The sequence below is a fragment of the Molossus molossus genome, unplaced genomic scaffold (genome assembly GCF_014108415.1).
Source record: "Molossus molossus isolate mMolMol1 unplaced genomic scaffold, mMolMol1.p scaffold_m16_p_5, whole genome shotgun sequence".
NCBI classification, from domain to species: Eukaryota; Metazoa; Chordata; class Mammalia; order Chiroptera; family Molossidae; genus Molossus; species Molossus molossus.
This window is the reverse complement of record NW_023425388.1, coordinates 6,632,230-6,651,281: the sequence shown is the minus strand read 5'-3', so window position 1 is coordinate 6,651,281 and position 19,052 is coordinate 6,632,230. Positions and strand designations below refer to the sequence as shown.

General features: G+C 52.2%; 1 protein-coding gene across 2 annotated transcripts in view; it reads left to right on the top strand.

The window, feature by feature from the left end:
- The window catches only part of SLC37A1 (solute carrier family 37 member 1), a 58,209-nt gene that overhangs the window by 14,846 nt on the left and 24,311 nt on the right, over positions 1 to 19,052 (top strand). For both annotated transcript variants that reach the window (XM_036243716.1, XM_036243715.1), the window contains exons 4-9: positions 49 to 181; positions 781 to 859; positions 3,829 to 3,964; positions 5,460 to 5,536; positions 7,148 to 7,314; positions 17,207 to 17,244. In XM_036243716.1, coding sequence (XP_036099609.1) covers positions 49 to 181; positions 781 to 859; positions 3,829 to 3,964; positions 5,460 to 5,536; positions 7,148 to 7,314; positions 17,207 to 17,244 — 630 coding nt within the window. The remainder of the gene's footprint in view (positions 1 to 48; positions 182 to 780; positions 860 to 3,828; positions 3,965 to 5,459; positions 5,537 to 7,147; positions 7,315 to 17,206; positions 17,245 to 19,052) is intronic.

The window sequence follows — 19,052 nt, the reverse complement described above, 5'->3', positions numbered from 1 at the left end:
GAGTGCACTTTTTCTCTCTGGCTTTCGTCCTCCCCACGGATGTCCTAGGGTGAGCTCCACAGGTCCTGCGCTGCTGGGAATGAGGATGGAGCCAGATTCAACAGCCAGAGCCAAAGGGCCAGTGACGTCCCCTCTCCCCAGCTCCCGGAGAACGAGACTGACTGTAGCTGGGCCCCGTTCGGTGAGTTCTCTGTGTCCGGGGTTCTGAAGCGGGCGTCCTGCAGAGAGGGTGCTTCCCGGGGGGGGTGCCGAGACCCCCGCCGTGGCCCACTCCCCAGCCTCCCGGCTCTGCAGTGGGGCCTGTGTTCGTGGGGGGGACTGTCCCCAGGGAGCTCCGTCCTCCCTCAGTTCGCACTCCTGCAGTGCTGCTGTGTCTCGGGCCTGGGCCAAGAGGTGCTGGCGGCCGAGCCAGATTCTCGCGGTGGGGACGTCTGCCGAGGATGAGCCTGCCGTGCTGGTCACAGAGGCAGGGTCAGGCACGCAGAGCGCAGGCGGGAGGGAGGGAGGGGCCGCAGGCCGGTGGGGCTGGCCGAGGCCGTGCTGGAGGGAATGAAGAATGGCTCCCCGTGGGCCGCGTGGGTTTCCCCCACCAAGGCTGTGTCCTCAGTGGTTGTTTGAACGTGGTGGCTGCATTCCCGTCTGCCAAGCAGCCCGGCAGAGGTGTGCCGCCACATCCCCGTTCCTCCTCTGAGCACACCGCCCACTCAGAGGACGTCTGTGTGGCGGTGCCCCGACCAACCCAGCACTACTCCCTGTGCCTGTCGATTTTCACCCGCACAGATCAGGACAACTACCAGCAGCTGCTCGGGGCCCTGGACTACTCCTTCCTGTGCGCGTATGCCATTGGCATGTACCTGAGGTAGGTCTGCTCAAGGTTCAAGACCCTGGCCAGAGAGACCGCTCAGTGCGGAGCAGGCAGGGTGCGTGAACCAGGCCCCACCCCAGGCTGCTTCCCCTCCAGTCTGGACTCAGAGACAGGGAGAAGTGAGAACGCACGCACTGCTGTGGGAGCGGCGGTGTGGCCACGAAGCAGGCCGTTAGAAGCCCCGGACACTGCTGATCAGGGCGCGCTGGCCGTGGCGGCTCTCCCGGCCGTGGTCAGGACGCGCAGTGAACCCTGCTGGGATGTGGCTACTCAGCAACAGGGCACTGGCGGCCCCTTGAGATTCTCAGCAGAGCGCATCCTCGCCTCTGCTTTCAGGGGCCGCCATCTGTCTACACGTCCCCAATCGCGAGTTCCAGTTTGCAAAGTGTGTGTGCACAGGCCCACCTGGCCGCCCCGCCGGGCATGCGCGCTCCTCACTGGGCACAGAGGCCGTGCGGTGTGGCGGCCGGGGTGTGGATAGAGACGCACTGCTGGGATCTGTCTCCCGGCTCCACCACTGCTCACGTGGCGTGGGCAAGTTCCTCTACAGCTTTGCACAGTGGGGCACAGTAGTTCCTACAGGACTGTGGTGGGGACTGATGCGTGAAGACACACCGTCTGCTTGGCATGGTGCCGGCACGTGGCGCATGCCCACCCTCTGCCACACGTGATCGTTGTCCTGGGCTCTTGACCCCGTTCTCTAACTGACCTAGGAAGGTGGTAAGTGAGGGAGGTAACAGGACATGTGGGGGCAGGTTAAATACTGGTATTGTGTCAGTCCAGCCAGGTTGGGAAAACAGCACCATAGGGACTAAGGCTTTTAGCCCAAGAGTTTTTTGTTCAGAGACTAAGATCTTTAGAGATTCAAGAATCTCAGGGATTCTGTCGACATTGAGCCTCTTCCCTGAGACCCACCAGAAAGGGGGGTCACCAGGACCTGGGCCCCACCCAGCCCAGCGCCCTTGTGGGTTGTTGGTGGCAGCCAGGCAATTTTTCAGTGCAGTGGATGGCTTCCCTCTATTGGGTTTGCACATTTGCTCAGCGCTGCAGATGCGGCAGTAACAAGTAGCCTGAAGCGTGTGGCGCACAGCGGAGCATGAGCCCGATGGATGAGAAGGACAGTGTGGGCCTGAGGCTCCTGAGGCGTGGGTGGCAGCCAGACTGCTAGCCGTGTTCCATCTTGAGGGGTAACGTTTATATTGTGAAGACCTACCAGCCCTGGCCAGTTTCTCGGAGGTTAGAGCATCGGCCTGAGAACCAATGAGCCACAGCTTTGATTCCGGTCAAGGGCACATACCTGGGTTGCGCTTCGTCCCCAGCTCTGGTGGGCGTTGTGCAGGAGGCAACCAGTCGATGTGTCTTTTCACATCGATGCTTCTCTCTCTCTCCCTCTCTCCCCCTCCCTCCCACTCTATCTGAAGATAAATAGAAAAATATCCTCTGATGAAGATTTTTTAAAAAAGACTGACCTTACTGGACACCAATCATCTATAGAATAAAAAGACCCAAAGCTAGAGTATGCTTTTCTCAGTTACTAGAAAACAGCATTTGAATGCTCTCAGCTAGGAGTGATTTTGTCCCTTAAGAAACCTAGAGCAACATCTGGGGATACTTTTGGTTGTCACATCTGGAGAAAAGGTGCTACTGGCACCTGATGGGTAGAGAACGGGGGTGTTGCTAACATCCCACAGAGGACAGCCCCGCACGCACCCCAGCGAATCACCTGGCCCACAATGTCAAGGGTGCTGAGCTTAAGAAACCTGCTTGGAAACAAGTGGGTTTATTGTTGCTTCTTGATGGGCAGAGGTCATTTTTCACGCAGCTTGCCAGTGAGGGTTATCCTGAAAATCTGTCCAGTGTGAGATCCAAAGCTCACTCGTGACTGCAGCCAGGGTGTGCACTGCTCCCTTGCACGGCCTTTCCATGACCCCTGGCACATGGATGGAACAGTATACCAGGCACAGTGAGATATGGTGGCACCTTCATCAGCCCAGGGCCCTCCTTGTCAGCAGCAGGTGTGGCGTGGCCTTAGTGACTGTTGAGTCGACATAAGGTGGAATGGTGTCCATTCCATTTGGCCTTTTTTTTTATTTTTTTTATTTTCTTTTTAGAGAGAGAGGAAGGGAGAGAGAGATAGAACCATCAATCAGCTGCCTCCTGCACGCCCCCTACTGGGGATCAGCCAGGCATGTGCCCTGACTGGAAATCGAACCTGGACTTCTCAGTCATGGGACGACGCTCAATCCACTGAGCCACACTGGCTGGGCATTCAGCCTTTTCTTTTAAAATGTTTAAGTAGAGTCCAGCCGGTGTGGCTCAGTGGTTGAGCATCAACCTATGCATCAAGAGGTCGCTGGTTCGATTCCCGATCAGGACACATGCCCAGGTTGTGGGCCAGATCCCCAGTGGGGGGCATGCAGGAGGCGACCAATCGATGTTCTCTCTCATCGATGTTTCTATCTCTCTCTCCCTCTCACTTCCTCTCTCTCTCTAAAATCAATAAAGGAAAAAAATAAAATAAAATAAAACGTTTAAGTAGAGATAAAATTGGGCCCAATATTGTCAACACAGGTGACTTAATGACAGCCCAAGGGCATTTGTTTGCAGTCTGACAGTTGGTATTTTAACTGGATGTTGTTTGTATAAAAGCAGGACTAACTAGCAGGACAAGTTCGGGGTGTTTTTCATTGGCAGCATCGTGTGTGCGAGCCATGGTGTTTGAGGATTATTATTTGACTGTTAGCGACTTTTACTACAAATAAAAAGTCTTTAAAGATACTGCCCGTTGGTTAATAAATGCCCTGTTGGGAAACGGTTGTGATTAAATCTTCTTGGAAACTGTGGTGCTTTGGAGCTTCGAAAGCTCAGAGAACAGCATGAAAACATCCGGGAAGAACTCACGGGTCGTTTATGTTATGGGTGTGCCTGTCTGTTCACACTCGTCTCCCTTTTCCTATCCTCAGCGGCGTGATCGGGGAGCGCCTGCCCATCAGGTACTACCTGACTTTCGGAATGCTGGCCAGCGGCATCTTCACGGCCCTGTTCGGGTTAGGGTATTTCTACGACATCCACAGTTTTGGATTCTACGTGGTAACGCAGGTGAGGTCTGGGCCCATGGCTCACCACCTGTGCGGTTCCCACGATGAGCTGGACAGGGTGTTTATGTCTCAGGTCCCTGCCTCCACCCAGGGAGAAGCGGGCAGGTGGTGGAATGGGGATGGGGGTGCAGCAGACGTCAGGGTCAGCGCCAACATGCAGAGTCTCTCTTCCACCGTCTCTGAGCTCAGCAGCCATGCAGTTTTCCTGAGGATTCAGGAGTTGCCCCTTACAGGACCCCCTTTGTCCATACCCCAGCAGGGGATTGAAGCAGGGGCCCCTCTGCCCTCATCTGGATGAGTTCTAGATGCTCTGTCTGGTGACCGATGGGACCAGCCAGGAGTTGGAGGGATGTGGCGTGCAGCGAGGGCAGGGAGAAGGGAGGACTTAGGCGGCACTGGCCATGGGACAGGGTTGGAGGTGATCAGTGGGAGGAGAGAGGCTGAGTTTGCTCAAAGCAGGTGAAGGCCGAGACAGGCCCTGTGCTGCCTCCCAGCTGGGCCTGAAACGCTTGGCTACTGCCCGTCCCAACATTCCTGGGGATTCTATTTACTAGAAATGGAAAATGACATAAAATAATGAGCTCAGCATCTGAGGCCCTCCAATAGCCTAGGGGGTGTTATAAAATCATCAAAGCAAACTGGACATACTTGCTTTTAAAAATTTTGACATAGGCCTTGAAAGAGTTTGATTATTTTAATTACAAAAGTGATTTACACTTTATAGTAATGCTTAAAATTAGAAGGAAGGGAAAAACAAAATACAGTTTCCCAGAGGTCCAGCACATTCCTGGAGAGAAGGCCGAGCCTGGCTGGCCCTGAGGCCGGACCAGCCCGTGGCCCCCAGAAGGCCTCCTGCAGAGCTGGTCTGTCCCAGTGGTGACTGCAGGAGGTGCCGGGCTGGACCTGTTTCGTGTCGTCTTGTCAAGGTGCCCCGACACTCCTGGACCAACACAAACCTATTCACCAGCGCACTTGCTAAGCCCCTTCCTGAAATGTAAGCTCAGGGTCCTCTTGAAAAGGGGGGATCCTTTTCCAGGCTTCAGTCAAGGTTAAGCTTGGTTCAGAGGCTCATTAACAGCAGTGCCTTCTTCACGGCGTGAGAAGCGGAGCGTGCGGTTTACACGCCATGTTTACAGTCCGATCTCAGCTCTCTACAAAGACGACAACCTTTCCTCTCTTTCATCGAGTGTTAGATGCGACAGAGATCGAAACCCCTGGCCCCAGGCTGTCAGTAGTAGTTCTTTTCTCTCTTGTCCCTACATATTCTAAAATTTTCACAATATGCACGCATCACATTTGTAATTATATATCTAGTTTAAAACATTTGGTTCTTGGGGCTCACATCGAATAGAGGTTGGCCCCCCTCTTTTTGTGTGAGTCCCAGCTGTGCTCCCAAACTCCCGAAGAACAGAGAAGGGGAGGCGTCTGGGAGCCCCGCCTGAAGACAGGCTTCCCCCGAGGTGAGTCCTGAGTCCTGCCTGTCCCCTCTGCCGCAGATCATCAACGGGCTGGTGCAGACCACCGGCTGGCCCAGCGTCGTCACCTGCCTCAGCAACTGGTTTGGAAAAGGAAGGTGAGACTTTGTAAGCCTGCGATTGTCTAAGCGCGGTTCTGTACACCCGAAACTAAACAAGTGATACTGGATGGAAACTCATTGAACATGAAACATTGTCAAAGGAAGGGGAGAAAAGGCCACCCTGTTTCCAACAGCATTGTTGTTATTACTGTTTTTTAATCCTCGCCCGAGGATACTTTTCCACTTATCTTCAGATAGAGCAGGAGGGAGAGAGAGGGAGAGAAAGGGGGAGGGAGAGAAACATCGATGTGAGAGAGACACATCGACTGGTTGCCTCTCGCACGACCCCGACCAGGGTTGGGGATGAACCGCAACCGAGGTACATGCCCTTGGCCGGAATCGAACCCACGACTCATTGTAACTGCTGAGCCAAACTGGCCAGGGCAGCATTATTTTTTTTAAGATTTAAAAAAAAAAAAAAGACTTTATTTTTAGTTTTTCCTTAGATTTACTGTAGGAAAACAAAAAACACTTTAGTCTATTCTATGAAATAAGAGGATTAAAACTTCTGGGACCGGAGGTTCTGAATTCAGATGCCTTTGTCCCAGGAGATGCCCTCCCTGCTGTTGGTGGGTGGACGCTGTGTCATTCTGTGCAGCTGACCAGCAGCATGGCCTTTCCTGGCTCCTGGGAACCGGGAGAAGGTGCAGAGGACAGGCCCGCCCCGGCTTTGGTGCAGACGCTACATTAAAACTACGATTCAAGCGCAGCCCACTTAGGTCCCCTCCCCGCTGCAGGGAGTCTGGTTCTCAAATTTTGTTTTCGCTTGGAAAAAAGTAAAATAAATAAATAAGACTCAAAGCCCTGGCCAGTTTGGTTAGAGCATCAGCTCGCACACCAAAGTGTCGAGGATTCAATTTCCGGTCAAGGACATGTGCCTCAGTTGCAGGTTCGATCCCCAGCACCTGTCAGGGTCACGCAGGAGGCAGCCAGTCGTTGTGTCTCTCTCACTTCGATGTTTCTCTCTGTCTCTCTCTCCCTCCTTCCCTCACATTCCATCTGAAAAATTAGTGGAAGAATATCCTCCGGTGAGGATAAAATAAATGCATAAAGTAAGACTCCAAGGCGCTGGAAGGTGTGACAAGTCCTGGTAGCAGAGGTGCGTCCAGCCTCGGTGGGCCGAGTGCAGTCCAGAGGCCGCTGTGACGCTGTGTAACACTCAGCCCCGGGCCAGGGCAGGGTAGGGGTGGGGAGCACTAGAGAGGGCTAAAGTGTGGCAACTGAGAGTAAACCAGCTCTCCGAGCCTCTCTCCGCTGTTCCATCCATCCGATGGCCCGGCAGCGGGGACCTGCGTGAACGGGACGTTCCACCAGACGATTGGATTCAGTCTGCAGAGGTACAGATTTAGTATTTGGGACCTTCCAAGACCTTCTGGAAAAGTCCTCATTTCACTTTTTCATCAGAAATAGGCGCTCTGAGAGCTGTGTGGTTGGGCACCTGAGTCCCCGGGGTGAAATGAAGCCCAGCTCCCCGCGGCATCCCAGCCGTGTCTCGCACGGCCTCCTCCCTCCGGGGCCAGCTCGCCCCCTGCAGGCACTGCTGTGTCCCCCACCGCGGTCCCCTGAAGCTTCTCCACATCAGGTGCTGTCTTGTGTCTTGTGTTGCAGGCGTGGTTTGGTGATGGGGGTCTGGAATTCTCACACCTCAGTGGGCAACATTTTGGGGTCCTTGATTGCTGGCTACTGGGTGTCCACGTGCTGGGGCCTGTCCTTCATCGTGCCCGGGGCCATCGTGGCAGCCATGGGGATCGTGTGCTTCCTCTTTCTCATCGAAGGTAAGTGCCCGTGGCCTGAGAGGTGAGCCCTCCAGGGAGGGCCTCGGGGACACGGGGTTTCGAGAACAGGCTGTTGCTCAGTCCTGTGTAGGCGTGTGTTGCCCTGGCCCTCCCCTCACCAGGCGGACGTCCTTCTTCGGGTGTAGACGTCCCCATTAGCCATTTCTCTCCTGGACATGCTGGGGTTTCTGCTGTCTCTTGATTTCTGGAGTGTTGGGATTCTTCCCACCCTGTCCCCCCGCCCTGTCCCCCTACCCTGTCCCACCCCCGCTCTGTCCCCCAGCCCTGTCCCCCCTCCTCCCGCCCTGTCCTCCCGCCCCGTCCCCCCGCCCTGTCCCACCCCCACTCTGTCCCCCAGCCCTGTCCCCCCCCCCGACCCGTCCTCCCACCCTGTCCCCCCGCCCGCAGCACCAGGTGTGCACATTTCTCCTCGAGTCCGGGAGTCTCTCGAAGTCCCCGACCTGCCCTGTCGCTCACTTCCAGGGCGCCTGGCCTGTGTCTGCACCTGCTCACGCAGTCCTGCGACCACCAACCGATGGACCTTGCCAGCTGGCTTGCTTTCTGATGAGATATGTCTTGGACAATGTTGTAAAACCTGGGCACAACTTATGATCCTATAGCTTAATTAGGTGAAGAGTGTCCCATTCCAGACTCCGCACCAAACGTGCTTTAAGGGGATTGGAAATTAGTTAATCCAGCAGAGAGCCAGCAGGACACGGTTCTCAGTGGTAGCGACAGGGTAGTGCCGCTGAGCTGCCGTCTGTCGGGGCGTCCCAGCCGCACCGTGCCTCGAGTGTCACCGGAGTTCTGGGAAAGGTCATGGGTGCCACCTGTTTTTTTCCAGGCTGGCTCCCTCTGTCCCCTGGGCTCCGCGGGGTGTTCTTTACACATCAGTCACCTGGAGAACAATGCGCTTCCTCTTCGCTGGCTCCGGGTCCCCTGGGTGTGTTTGTCCTGCCCAAGGTCTGGAGTCCACAGTGGCTTTTCTTCTCCTCCTCAGCTGATAAGGGGCTGGTTCTGGGGGAGGAGGAAACACGAGAAGGGGGGGCGTGGCCGCAGAGTGAGCTTGCTCGCCGGCCTGGGATCTTAGTGCCAGTGCCCGCTCCGCCAGGCATCCTGGCCGGGCCTTGCCACCGCTCAGGGCAGTATTTCCAAGAATGAGGAAGCTCTGCTTTGGTCTTTTGTAATAAAATGAGTCTCCCTCCCACTGAGCCACTACTCCTGTGGCTTCTATGAGGCGTAAGGCTGGAGAGGGCTGGGTGACGCTGTTTCCGAGCAGAGGGCTCCCCAGGGGCTGCGTCCCCAGCGCATCCTGTCCCCTCTTGTCCTGCCTTCCTGTAATCTAGGCGTCACCCTGCTGGTCTTCCTCCCTGTGTACGGTGTGACCTGGAGCTCTGTCTGTCTCCTCCCAGGTCTACTCTTGGGACAGAAAGGCCATCTCTCAGCTTCCCCCAGGCCCACCAGGCTCTAGCAGTGAGCCATGCCGGAAGGTTGTCCTGGGAGGTCTCACTGACGTGGGGGACAGTGAGCACCCCTGCCTCCCCGGCTGTCCTCGGCAACAAGCCACAGGCAGGCGGTGGGAGGTGCCATGGGACCAAAGGCCTGGCCACGGAGCTGGTCCTGCCCCGTCTCTGCCCTCTCGTTCCTGCGCCGGTGGTTTTCTTACCTAAGTCAGCCTCCTGCCTTCTCCGTAGACGTATTCAAGGTTCTGCAAGATCCTCCCTGAGTCCCTATCCCTGTCCTCCATGGTGCCAGCAAACATTCCTTCTCGCTACCCCTCCTTCCCTGCTCACCCCGCGCCTGGCCTCCTCGGTGGCAGTTTTCATGCTTTGGGGTTCAGTGGCCTCAGTGCACTCTGGTCTCCCACCAGGGCCCTGGTCCTCTGGGTCTGTCTCACTCGGGACCTGATCCTTGCTGTCACTCTGCATCGCTGGGCACTTCCTTTGGATGGCTCAGCGCTCCTGGAGGTCGGCTGACCTTGTCCCACCACCCTGGCTCCTCCTCTCGCCTCCCTGACCTCTGAGGCCAGTCCCGGTGCCTGGGTCACAGCCCTGGGCCCCTCCTGACCTTCTCTGCCTTCCTGTGGAAGGTCTTCCCTTCCAGCCCGCCTTCCCTGTCTCCCCGGGGGTGTGGCTCTTCCTCCGAGGTAGGTCTGTACCTGTACTCAGATCTGAGGTTGGCTTGTTTGCATGGGAATGAGGACGTCTCAGACTCTTCCTAATACTCAGTGAGCACACTCCGAAGGGCTGTTCTTCTTCCCAGGTCATAAATGGGGAGGCGAGTGGCCCCCACATACCAAGGGCTTTCTGTGCTGCAGGTGCCGTGCCAGGCATGTGGCTCTCTAGGGAACGGGCCTGAGGCTCAGGTGCTGACTGACCGGCCCAAGGTCACACAGGAAGTGGGGATGTTGGGCTGTGACCAGCTGCCAGCTCACCTGCTTAGAGTTTCTTAAACTTGGGCTATGGCCCCCTTGGGTCTTTGGGATGGGTTCTTGTGGGTTCAATTAAAAATAATATTTTTCTTTTTAGATGATAATGTTTTATTAATTAAATTTTCTAATTGAACTTATTGGGGTGACATTGGTTAATAAAATCATATAGGTTTCAGGGATATAATTCTACACATCATCTGCATATTGTATTGTGTGCTCACCACCCCAAGTCAGATCTCTTTTCATCACCATTTATCCCCGTACCCTTTTCTACCCCACCCCACCCCCTTTCCCTTTGGTAATCACCACACTGTTGTCTGTGTCTGAATTTTTGTTTTTGCCTAATCCCTTCACCTTTTAACCCAGTTCCCCAACCCCCCTCCCCTCTGACAGTTGTCAGTCTGTTCTCTGTAAATATGATCTGTTTCTATTTCATTTTTCAGTTTATTTTGTTCATTTGATTCCACGTATAAGTGAAATCATATGGTACTTGTCTTTCTCTGACGGTTACAAAAGGTAAGATTTCTTTCTTTTTACAGCCGAGTAGTATTCCATGGTGTATATGTACCACAGCCTTTTTCCTCCACTCATCTACTGATGGACTTGGGCTGCTTCCAAATCTTGGCTATTGTAAATAAGGCTGTAATGAACATAGGGGTGCATATATTCTTTCAAATTAGTGTCTTGGGTATCTTTGGATATATTCCCGGAAGTGGAATCGCTGGGTCATAAGGTAGCTCCATTTTTGATTTTTTGAAGTAACTCCATACTGCTTTCCACAGTGGCTGCACCAGTCTGCATTCCCACCAACGGTGCACAAGGGTCCCCTTTTCTCCACACCCTCACCAACACTTGTTTGTTGATTTATTGATGAGAGAGATGCTGACAGGTGTGAGGTGACAGTCTCATTGTGGTTTAGTTTGCATCTCTCTGGTGATTAGTGACCTTGAGCACCTTTTCATATGTCTGTTAGCCATCTGTGTGTCCTCTTTGGAGAAGTGTCTATCCAGGTCCTTTGCCCATTAAAAATAAATTTTTTTATTGATTGATATTTTTAGAGAAAGAGAAAGGGGTGAGGGGTTGGAGAGAAAAATATTGATATGTTGTTCCACTTATTTATGCATTCATGGTTGCTTCTTGTATGTTTCTGACCAGAGAGCGAACCCACAACCTTAGTGTACCAGGACAACACTGTAACCAACTAAGCTACCCAACTAGGGTTCCTTTGCCCTTTTTTTTTTAATATGTTTATTGCTTTTTTTTTTTTTTTAAGAGAGAGGGGAAGGGAGAGAGAGAGAGAGAAACATCGACAAGAGAGAAACATTGATGGGCTGCCTTCTGCACGCCCCCAACTGGGGATCAAGTCTGCAACCAGGGCACATGCCCTGACCAGGAATCAAACCAGGACCTCTCAGTCCATGGGAGGAGGCTCAGTCCACTGAGCCACACCAGCCAGGCCCCATTTTTTAATGGATTGTTTGGGGGAATTTTTGTGCTGTTGAGTTGTATAAGTTCTTTATAAATTTTGGATATTAACCCCTTGTCAGATGTATCATTGGTGAATATGTTCTCTGATTTAGTGGGTCATCTTTTCATTTCGTTAATGGTTTCTTTTGCTTTGCAAAACCTTTTTAGTTTGATGTAGTCCTATTTGTTTATTTTCTCGTTGGTTTCCCCTGCCCAAGGAGATATATCAGAAAACATATTGCTATGAGAAATGTCCGAGATTTTACTGCCTCTGTTTTCTTCTAAGATTTTTATGGTTTCAAGTCTAACATTTAAGTTTTTAATCCATTTTGAGTTTATTCTTGTGTATGGTGTAAGAAAGTGGTCTAGTTTCTTTTTATTTATTTATTTTTTTTTTGCATGTATCTGTCCAATTTTCCCAACACCATTTATTGAATAGACTATCTTTACCCCATTGTACGTTCTTGCCTCCTTTTTCAAATATTAACAGACCATAAAGGCATGGGTTTATTTCTGGGCTCTCTGTTCTGTTTCATTGATCTATGTGTCTGTTTTTATGCGAGTACCATGCTGTTTTGATTACTATAGCCTTGCAGTATAGTTTGATATCAGGTAACATGATTCCTCCAATTTTGTTCTTATTTCCAAAGATTGCTGTTACTATTTGGGGGTCTTATGTGATTCTGTATAAATTTTTAGAATATTTGTTCTAGTTCTACAAAATACATCATTAGTATCTTAATAGGAATTGCATTGAATTTATAGATTGCTTTGGGTAGCAAAGCAATTTTGAACATTTTAATGACATTAATTCTTTCCATCCATGGACATGATATATGTTTCCACTTATTTGTATCTTCTTCAATTTCTTTTTTCAGTGTCATAATTTTCATAGTACAAGTCTCTTTACATTCTTGGTTAAACTTATTCCTAATATTTCTTTTTTTTTTTTTTTGAAGCAATTATGATTGGGATTGTTTTCTTAGTTTCCCTTTCTGATAGTCATTATTGGTGTATAAAAATGCAACTGATTTCTGAATATTTATTTTGTATCCTGCTACTATTCTAAATTCATTTATCAGTTCTAGTAATTTTTAGGTGGAATCAGGGTTCTCTATATACAGTATCATGTCATCTGCAAATAATGACAGTTTTACTTCTTCTTTTCTGATTTGGATGCCTTTTATTTCTTCTTCTTTTGTGGTTAATTGCTGTGGCTAGGACTTCCAGTATTATGTTGAATAAGAGTAGTAAAAGCAGATATCTCTTATTCCCAATCTTAAGGGAAAAGCTTTTAGTTTTTGCCTGTTGAGTATGATGTAAGCTGTGGGTTTGTCATATGTGGCTTTTAATACATTGAGGTGTGTTCCCTCTATTCCCACTTTGCTGAGAGTTTTTATCATAAATTGGTGCTGGATTTTATCAAATACTTTTTCTGCATTCATTGATATGATCATGTGATTTTTATCCTTCATTTTGATTATGTGGTATATCACATTTATTCATTTGCAGATATTGTACCTTGCACCCCTGGAATAAATCCCACTCGATAATGGTGCATGATCTTTTTAATGTATTGCTGGATCTGGTTTGCTAACATTGTGTTGAGGCTCTTAGCATCTATGTTCATCAAGGATATTGGCCTATAATTTTTTTTGTAGTGTCTTTATCTGGTTTTAGAATTAGAATGATGCTGGCCTCATGAAATGAACTTGGGGGTCTTCCCTCCTCTTGAATTTTTTGGAGTAATTTGAGGAGGTAGGTGTTCTTTGAATGTTTGGTAAAATTCACCTTTGAAGACATTCAGTCCAGGACTTTTGTTTGTTGAGAGGTTTTTGGGTTTTTTTTATATAATTATTATTGATTCAATTTCATTATTTCTAATCTGTCTATTCAGATTTTCTGAATCTTCCTGATTCCATTTTGGAAGATTGTATGTTTCTAGGAATTTATCCATTTTGTCCAGATTGTCCAGTTTGTTGGCATATAGTTGTTCGTAATATTTTTTTTTACATTTTTTTGTATTTCTTTGGTGTCAGTTGTTACTTCTACTCTTTCATTTATGATTTTATTTGGGTCCTCTCTTTTTCTTGATGAGTCTGGTTAGGTTTCCCAGTCTTGTTTATCTTTTCAAAGAACCTGCTCTTGGTTTCTTGATCTTTTGTATTGTTTTTTTAGACTCTATTTCATTTATTTCTGCTCTGATCTTTTTTTTTTTTTTTTTTTTTGGTATGTGCCCCTAGCAGGAGCCAAACCCAGGACTCTCTGGTCCGCAGGCCAATGTTCCAACCACTGAGCCAAACCGGCCAGGGCTTATTTCTGCTCTGATCTTTATGTCCTTCTCTTACTCACTTTGGGCTTTGTTGGTTGTTCTTCATCTGGCTCCTTTAAATGTAAAGTTAGATTGTTTATTGGAGAGTTTTCCTGTTTCTTGAGATAAGCCTGTGAGTCACCAGGTAGGGGCGAGTTTTGTTTACTAGACTGACACAGGTCCAAACTCAGTGCCAGGGCTGGGTCTGAGGCCAGTCAGCAAATGTCCCACAGTCCTGCTGCCACTCAGAGTGCTCGCATCCCTCTGGGGTGGGGCAGGGTCTCGGGGAGTCGTCAGGATGGGCCAGCAGAGTTTATCAGGCCCAGACAAACCAAGATGTGGCCATGTGAAGGGAGGGCCCTGCACCCGCCTGTGTGAGAGAGAAAATGGCCCCCATCCTAGAGCCACACAACTCGGTCTGTCTCGGATTCCGCCAGGAGCTGAGAAGGTGAGGCCAGTGGGTCTCCTGTGAGGGTGAGGTGCCGGTCAGGCTGGGGAAGGTGAGGGCAGCGGCCCTTCCCCCAGAGCCACACAACGCAGTCTGTCCCGGGTTCTACCTAGACCTCTGCAGGGTGGGGCCACCAGGATTTGAGAGGGTGGCGCTAGCAGATCTCCCATGAGGGGGAGGCGCCAGTCAAGTCCTGGAAAAGTAAGAGGAAGGGCCACTGCCCCAAAGCCACAGGACTCAGTCACTTACACCCCGAGTCTGCCCAGACCGCCGTACCTCAGCCCAGGCAGCTGACTACTCCGCAGGGCACAGGCTCCGCAGGGTGGGGCAAGAGGGAGTAGAGAGGGTGGGGCTTTGCGTCCCCCCAGGCTGGTGCTGGTGCCACATGGAGGAGAGGGACTCAGCACGGGGGTCCTGAGGCTGCCCCTTACGCTCTCTCCCCAGAGCCACAGACCCCAGTCTGTCCTCATGAGACTGTCACCCCACCCTCCTTCTGCCGCAGCCCAGGGTGAGTGACTGCGGATGTGATTTTGTGTGCCAGCCCTCTAGGAGGGCACCTGTGTCTCTAACGGACCTCGTCTCTTCCTGTCATGCAGCATCCCCACTGATTTTCACAGCCAGGTCTCTCTGCCCCACGCTGGTGCTCTGGGCTGGGGGCCTGGAGAACCCCGCTTCTCAGAGGGAACCCCTGGGAGCCGGGCCAGCCCTTTGTGCACGTCCATCCTTCCTTCCGCTCTCACTGTGACCTCTGTGAGTCGTTGGCTATGACTCCTCTTGAGCTAGCCTTTGGATGGGCATTCAAGCTGCTGGCTCTATGTTTCAGTTGTAATTCCCGTTTGTGCTGGAGGGGGGTGTGACGTCCACCGACTCGGCCACCATCCTGGATCCCTCCTAGACAACAATCCGAAAAAACAAACTTTGTCAGTTATACATGTCGGCTTTTTAGGTAGATAACATGCATGTAAAAGATATTTTTGTACCATAGGGTTGGGGTGGGGCTTAAGTCAGTGCTTCTCAAACATGGGTCTCCGGAACCCTGGGAAGTAAAGCTCATTCCTGGGGACTGTGGGAACTCTTTTCTTTGAGAAGCATCCAGGAAACAGTGCGCGTTGTGTCTTCTCGGCCACCGTCCTGTCACATGCGCCCTTTCCTCCCGTTCCCTCCTGACCAATGAGCGATGAGGCGGTTCCCGCGGGCACACGTTCGGGGCTTTGACAGGGAATCTGAGGGTCACTTTTGAGGCAGCCCCTCTACCAGCCTCTGCTGAGGAGGCTTTTCTGTAGCCCTCCACATTTCCCTCCCTCGGGGACCCCCGGCACCCAGGCCCTGTGCCCACAGGTGAACCCCCTTTCTTCCACTCCTCGCTCAGGCCCAAGCCAGGCCTTTGTAAAGGAGGTTCTCTCCGTGGTGCAGGGTCACCTGTCCGCTCAGTGCAGCGTAGACACAGCGTCCCGGGCTGGGGGCTCCTTGCTGTCCTCTGGCAGAACAAAACCGCACCCTAAGACCCTTTCTGCTGGGAGTCACTGTCACGTTCTGTTTCCGTGTGACCGGGAGGGATGTGTGTGAACGCTGAGAGCCAGCTGTGAATGGTGACAGGCACATGCTGTGTCCGAGAGCAGAGCACCTTTACAGATGAGAAAGGCGGGTTCCACGTGCCTCTTGGCTCCTTTCTGCTCCCTCCTCGTCCCCGCTCACTGGCCGTGGGGCTGGGCAGCGAAGGCTCCAGGCCCCCCTTCCTGTGACCAGCAGTGAGGGCTGGGCTCCCTCCTCTCCTCCTTCCGGCCCGGGGCTAGGCCCTGAGGACGGGGTGCCTCGCCTGTGGGCCCTCATTTCTGTCCAGGAAGCAGCTCTGGGATGTGTCCCAGCCCAGGGCCGTGCGCGCAAATGTTCTGCAAGGGGAATGCCTAGGAGAAGCCCTCGTAGGGACTGGCTCGGCCTCGTGACGGACCCGGGGCGGGGGTCACAGTGTGGCTGGAGAAAACCCCCAGGTGAGCTGCTGACATCACTTTAAGTGGTGGCCGCACACCTCAGGTGGGCCATTGGCACCTCCAGTGCCAGCCCCCTGATGCGCACCTGGTGAGCCTCCCGCCCCCCCCTCACCCCCACCCTGTGCCCGACACAGTGTGCTCTCGGGCCCCTCCCCAGGTGTCAGCCTCCGCATCACTCGGGAAGGAACTCCGCTGGGGGGACCTCAAAGCCCTACTGCTCAGTTCGTTTCGAGGCAGTTAACCTGCTTCCCCAACAGTCATAAAGAGACCAGGATTCTGGGTATGGGAAGGCAAGTCTACAGACAGGGCGACTCTCTGGATTCTGGAACGAGGTTGGCCTGCCCCAGCCAGCAGCTGGGAGTCGGGCCATTGGTGCCCAGTGCACTGGAGTGATTTTCAGTAAAAGATGGCAAAAGCTGCCCTGGCCGGTTTGGCTCAGCGGTTGGAGTGTCGGTCCTCGGACCAGAGAGCCCGGGTTCAGTTCCCACTGAGGCCACGTACCTCGGTTGCAGTTTGTCCCCGGCCCTGGTGGAGTTGTGTGGCAGCCTGGTGGCAGCCACTCGGCGTGTTTCTCTCTCTTCTTCCCTCTCTCCCTCCCGCTCTGTCTCAAGATAAATGCAAAAAAAAAAACAAAAAACAAAGATGGCAAAAGCCTAGCTTCAGGTTACTTTTCCACGTGTCCTTCCTCCCTTGCATTTAGATAAAAGGCACTTTATTCTATAGCAAGATAGATGTTCGGTCCCCGCTAATTCTCATTTCTAGTTAATTCCATAGCATTAAACAACTCATCACAAATGTTATCTGTAACCTCTGCTCTAAAATACTTTTTCCGTTTTTATATTTCGTTCTGGTACTTCTCCTTTAAATTATGCTTTGTGTGGCTGTCACTGCAGTGTGCGTGTGCTCAGCTTGTGTGTGTCACACGCGAACTCTTCTCCCCCTTGCACCGCGGTCTGCATGTCCCTGCCCACGTGCGTTAGCTGGGGGCGATTCCCTGCTCTGCCCGGCTGAGGTTTGGGGGGCCTGAGCAGTCCCGGATGGCTGAGGGGGCAGGGGCATGTGGGTTCTCTGTGGGATGGCTGCCCGGCGACTGTACCCCACCAGACATGCTGCCTTGGGCATTGTCTTTTTTCCGAAATTGCTGCTAACTGAGTGAAAGCATCAGATGGGTCTTGTGTTGGTTGAATTTGTTGAGTTGGTGGGAAGGCCCGGCCTGGAGTGACGCGTACGCACGTTTGGTGTTTCAGATCCAAAGGACATTGCCTGCTCTTCCTCCCTGGTCACGGTAAGAACTCGCTTCTGCTTCCTGTGTCTTCTTGGATGGTGACGTCTGCCCGGTGTCTGACGACTGTCCTCAGCCCGGTTATGTCTCTGCAATGTCAGTGGGGAACCAAGAGTGGACAAGGGTCCCACCTCACGTAGCGGCAGTTTTAGGAAAGGACCAGTCATTGCAGTCTGGGTTAGAGACTTCCTTTGGAGGGTGACAAAGGCCTCGGACTGGCCATGCCTCAAAGAGGAGCAGGGACATCCTGGCTCCCCCTGGACGGACATCACGTGTGACTGCAGGAAGATGACAGGGGTAGGCTGGCTGATGTCACTTGAAACTGTGGTCCACGCATGTCAGGTGGGCTGTCCGGGCGCCTAGCACATCGGCCACTTTTCCCTGGTCAGTGCAATACCCCTGCCACCCGTCTCCTCTGACCTCTGCTCACGGCCAGCTGATAAGTGACGGACCCTGCTCTCCAGGCTGTTGAGCAAATCAGTGTCCACATAGGGCATTTGCCCTGCCTGCACCCTCAGCAGGTCCTGCTGTCCCCAGTGCTCAGTGCTCTCCCCTGCCTGCACCCTCAGCAGGTCTTGCTGTCCCCCGCGCTCAGTGCTCTCCCCTGCCTGCACCCTCAGCAGGTCCCCAGCGCTCAGTGCTATCCCCTGCCTGCACCCTCAGCAGGTCCCCAGCGCTCAGTGCTCTCCCCTGCCTGCACCCTCAGCAGGTCCTGCTGTCCCCCGCGCTCAGTGCTCTCCCCTGCCTGCACCCTCAGCAGGTCCCCAGCGCTCAGTGCTCTCCCCTGCCCAGCCAGCCCTCCTCCCAAGCCTCAGGACCTCGCGCCTGCTGTCCCCTCTCCTGTGCCGCCTGCTTTCCCTCTCTCCTGTGTCATTCCAGCACCTGGTGTCCCCACCTTGGATGAAGCCTCTGTTGCCCTCATGCCAGGTTCCCTGCTTGCCTTAGAGGCACCCCCCCCCGAATTCCCTTGCACGGCTCCCTCCCCTTTGCTCCCCTCCCCTCCCCAGGCCTCAACCATTCCATCCACGGGCCCACCACAGTCCCCAGCAGCAGCATCTGACAACATGTGAAAGGGCTTTGGGGGGGGGGGGGACGAAGCTTCAGGAGTGCAGGGAGCGCCCCACTGGGCTCCCACAGCTGCCCAGGTAACTGTGTCCTCTCGCTCTGCTCTCCTCTCCTCCAGCTGGGCTGACCAAAGGGAACAGACTGGAGACTCAAATTACCGAAATCGGGAATGAGAGAGGAGACATTACTACCGACTTTACAGAAAGGAAAGAATGATAAAGGGATACTAAGCTGTATGCTAACAAATTAGATAAATTTGAAAAACTGCTAGAAAGACATGAACTACCAAAACTGACTCAAGGAAAGGGAAAATCTGAATAGACCCATAACAAGGAAGTAACTAAATTAAGTACTACTTTAAAAATTTAACACAAAGAGCCCTGGCCAGTTTGGCTCAGCAGTTGGAGCGTCGGCCTGTGGACCAGAGAGTCCCGGGTTCGGTTCCTGCTAGGGGCACGTACCAAAAAAAAAAAAAATTTAACACAAAGAAAAACCCAGGACCAGATGGCTTCCCTGGTGATTTCTTCCAAAGATTTAAGGAAAAATTAATACCAATTATTAACAAACTCTTCCAAAAAATAAACAAACACTTTCCACTCATTCTATGAAGCATTATCCTGATAACAAAAAAACAAAGAGCACAAGAAAAGAAAACTCAACCAATATCTCTCATAAACATTGACATAAAACTGCTCAACAAAATACTAGCAAACCTAATTCAGCAACAGATAAAAAGGATTGTCCAG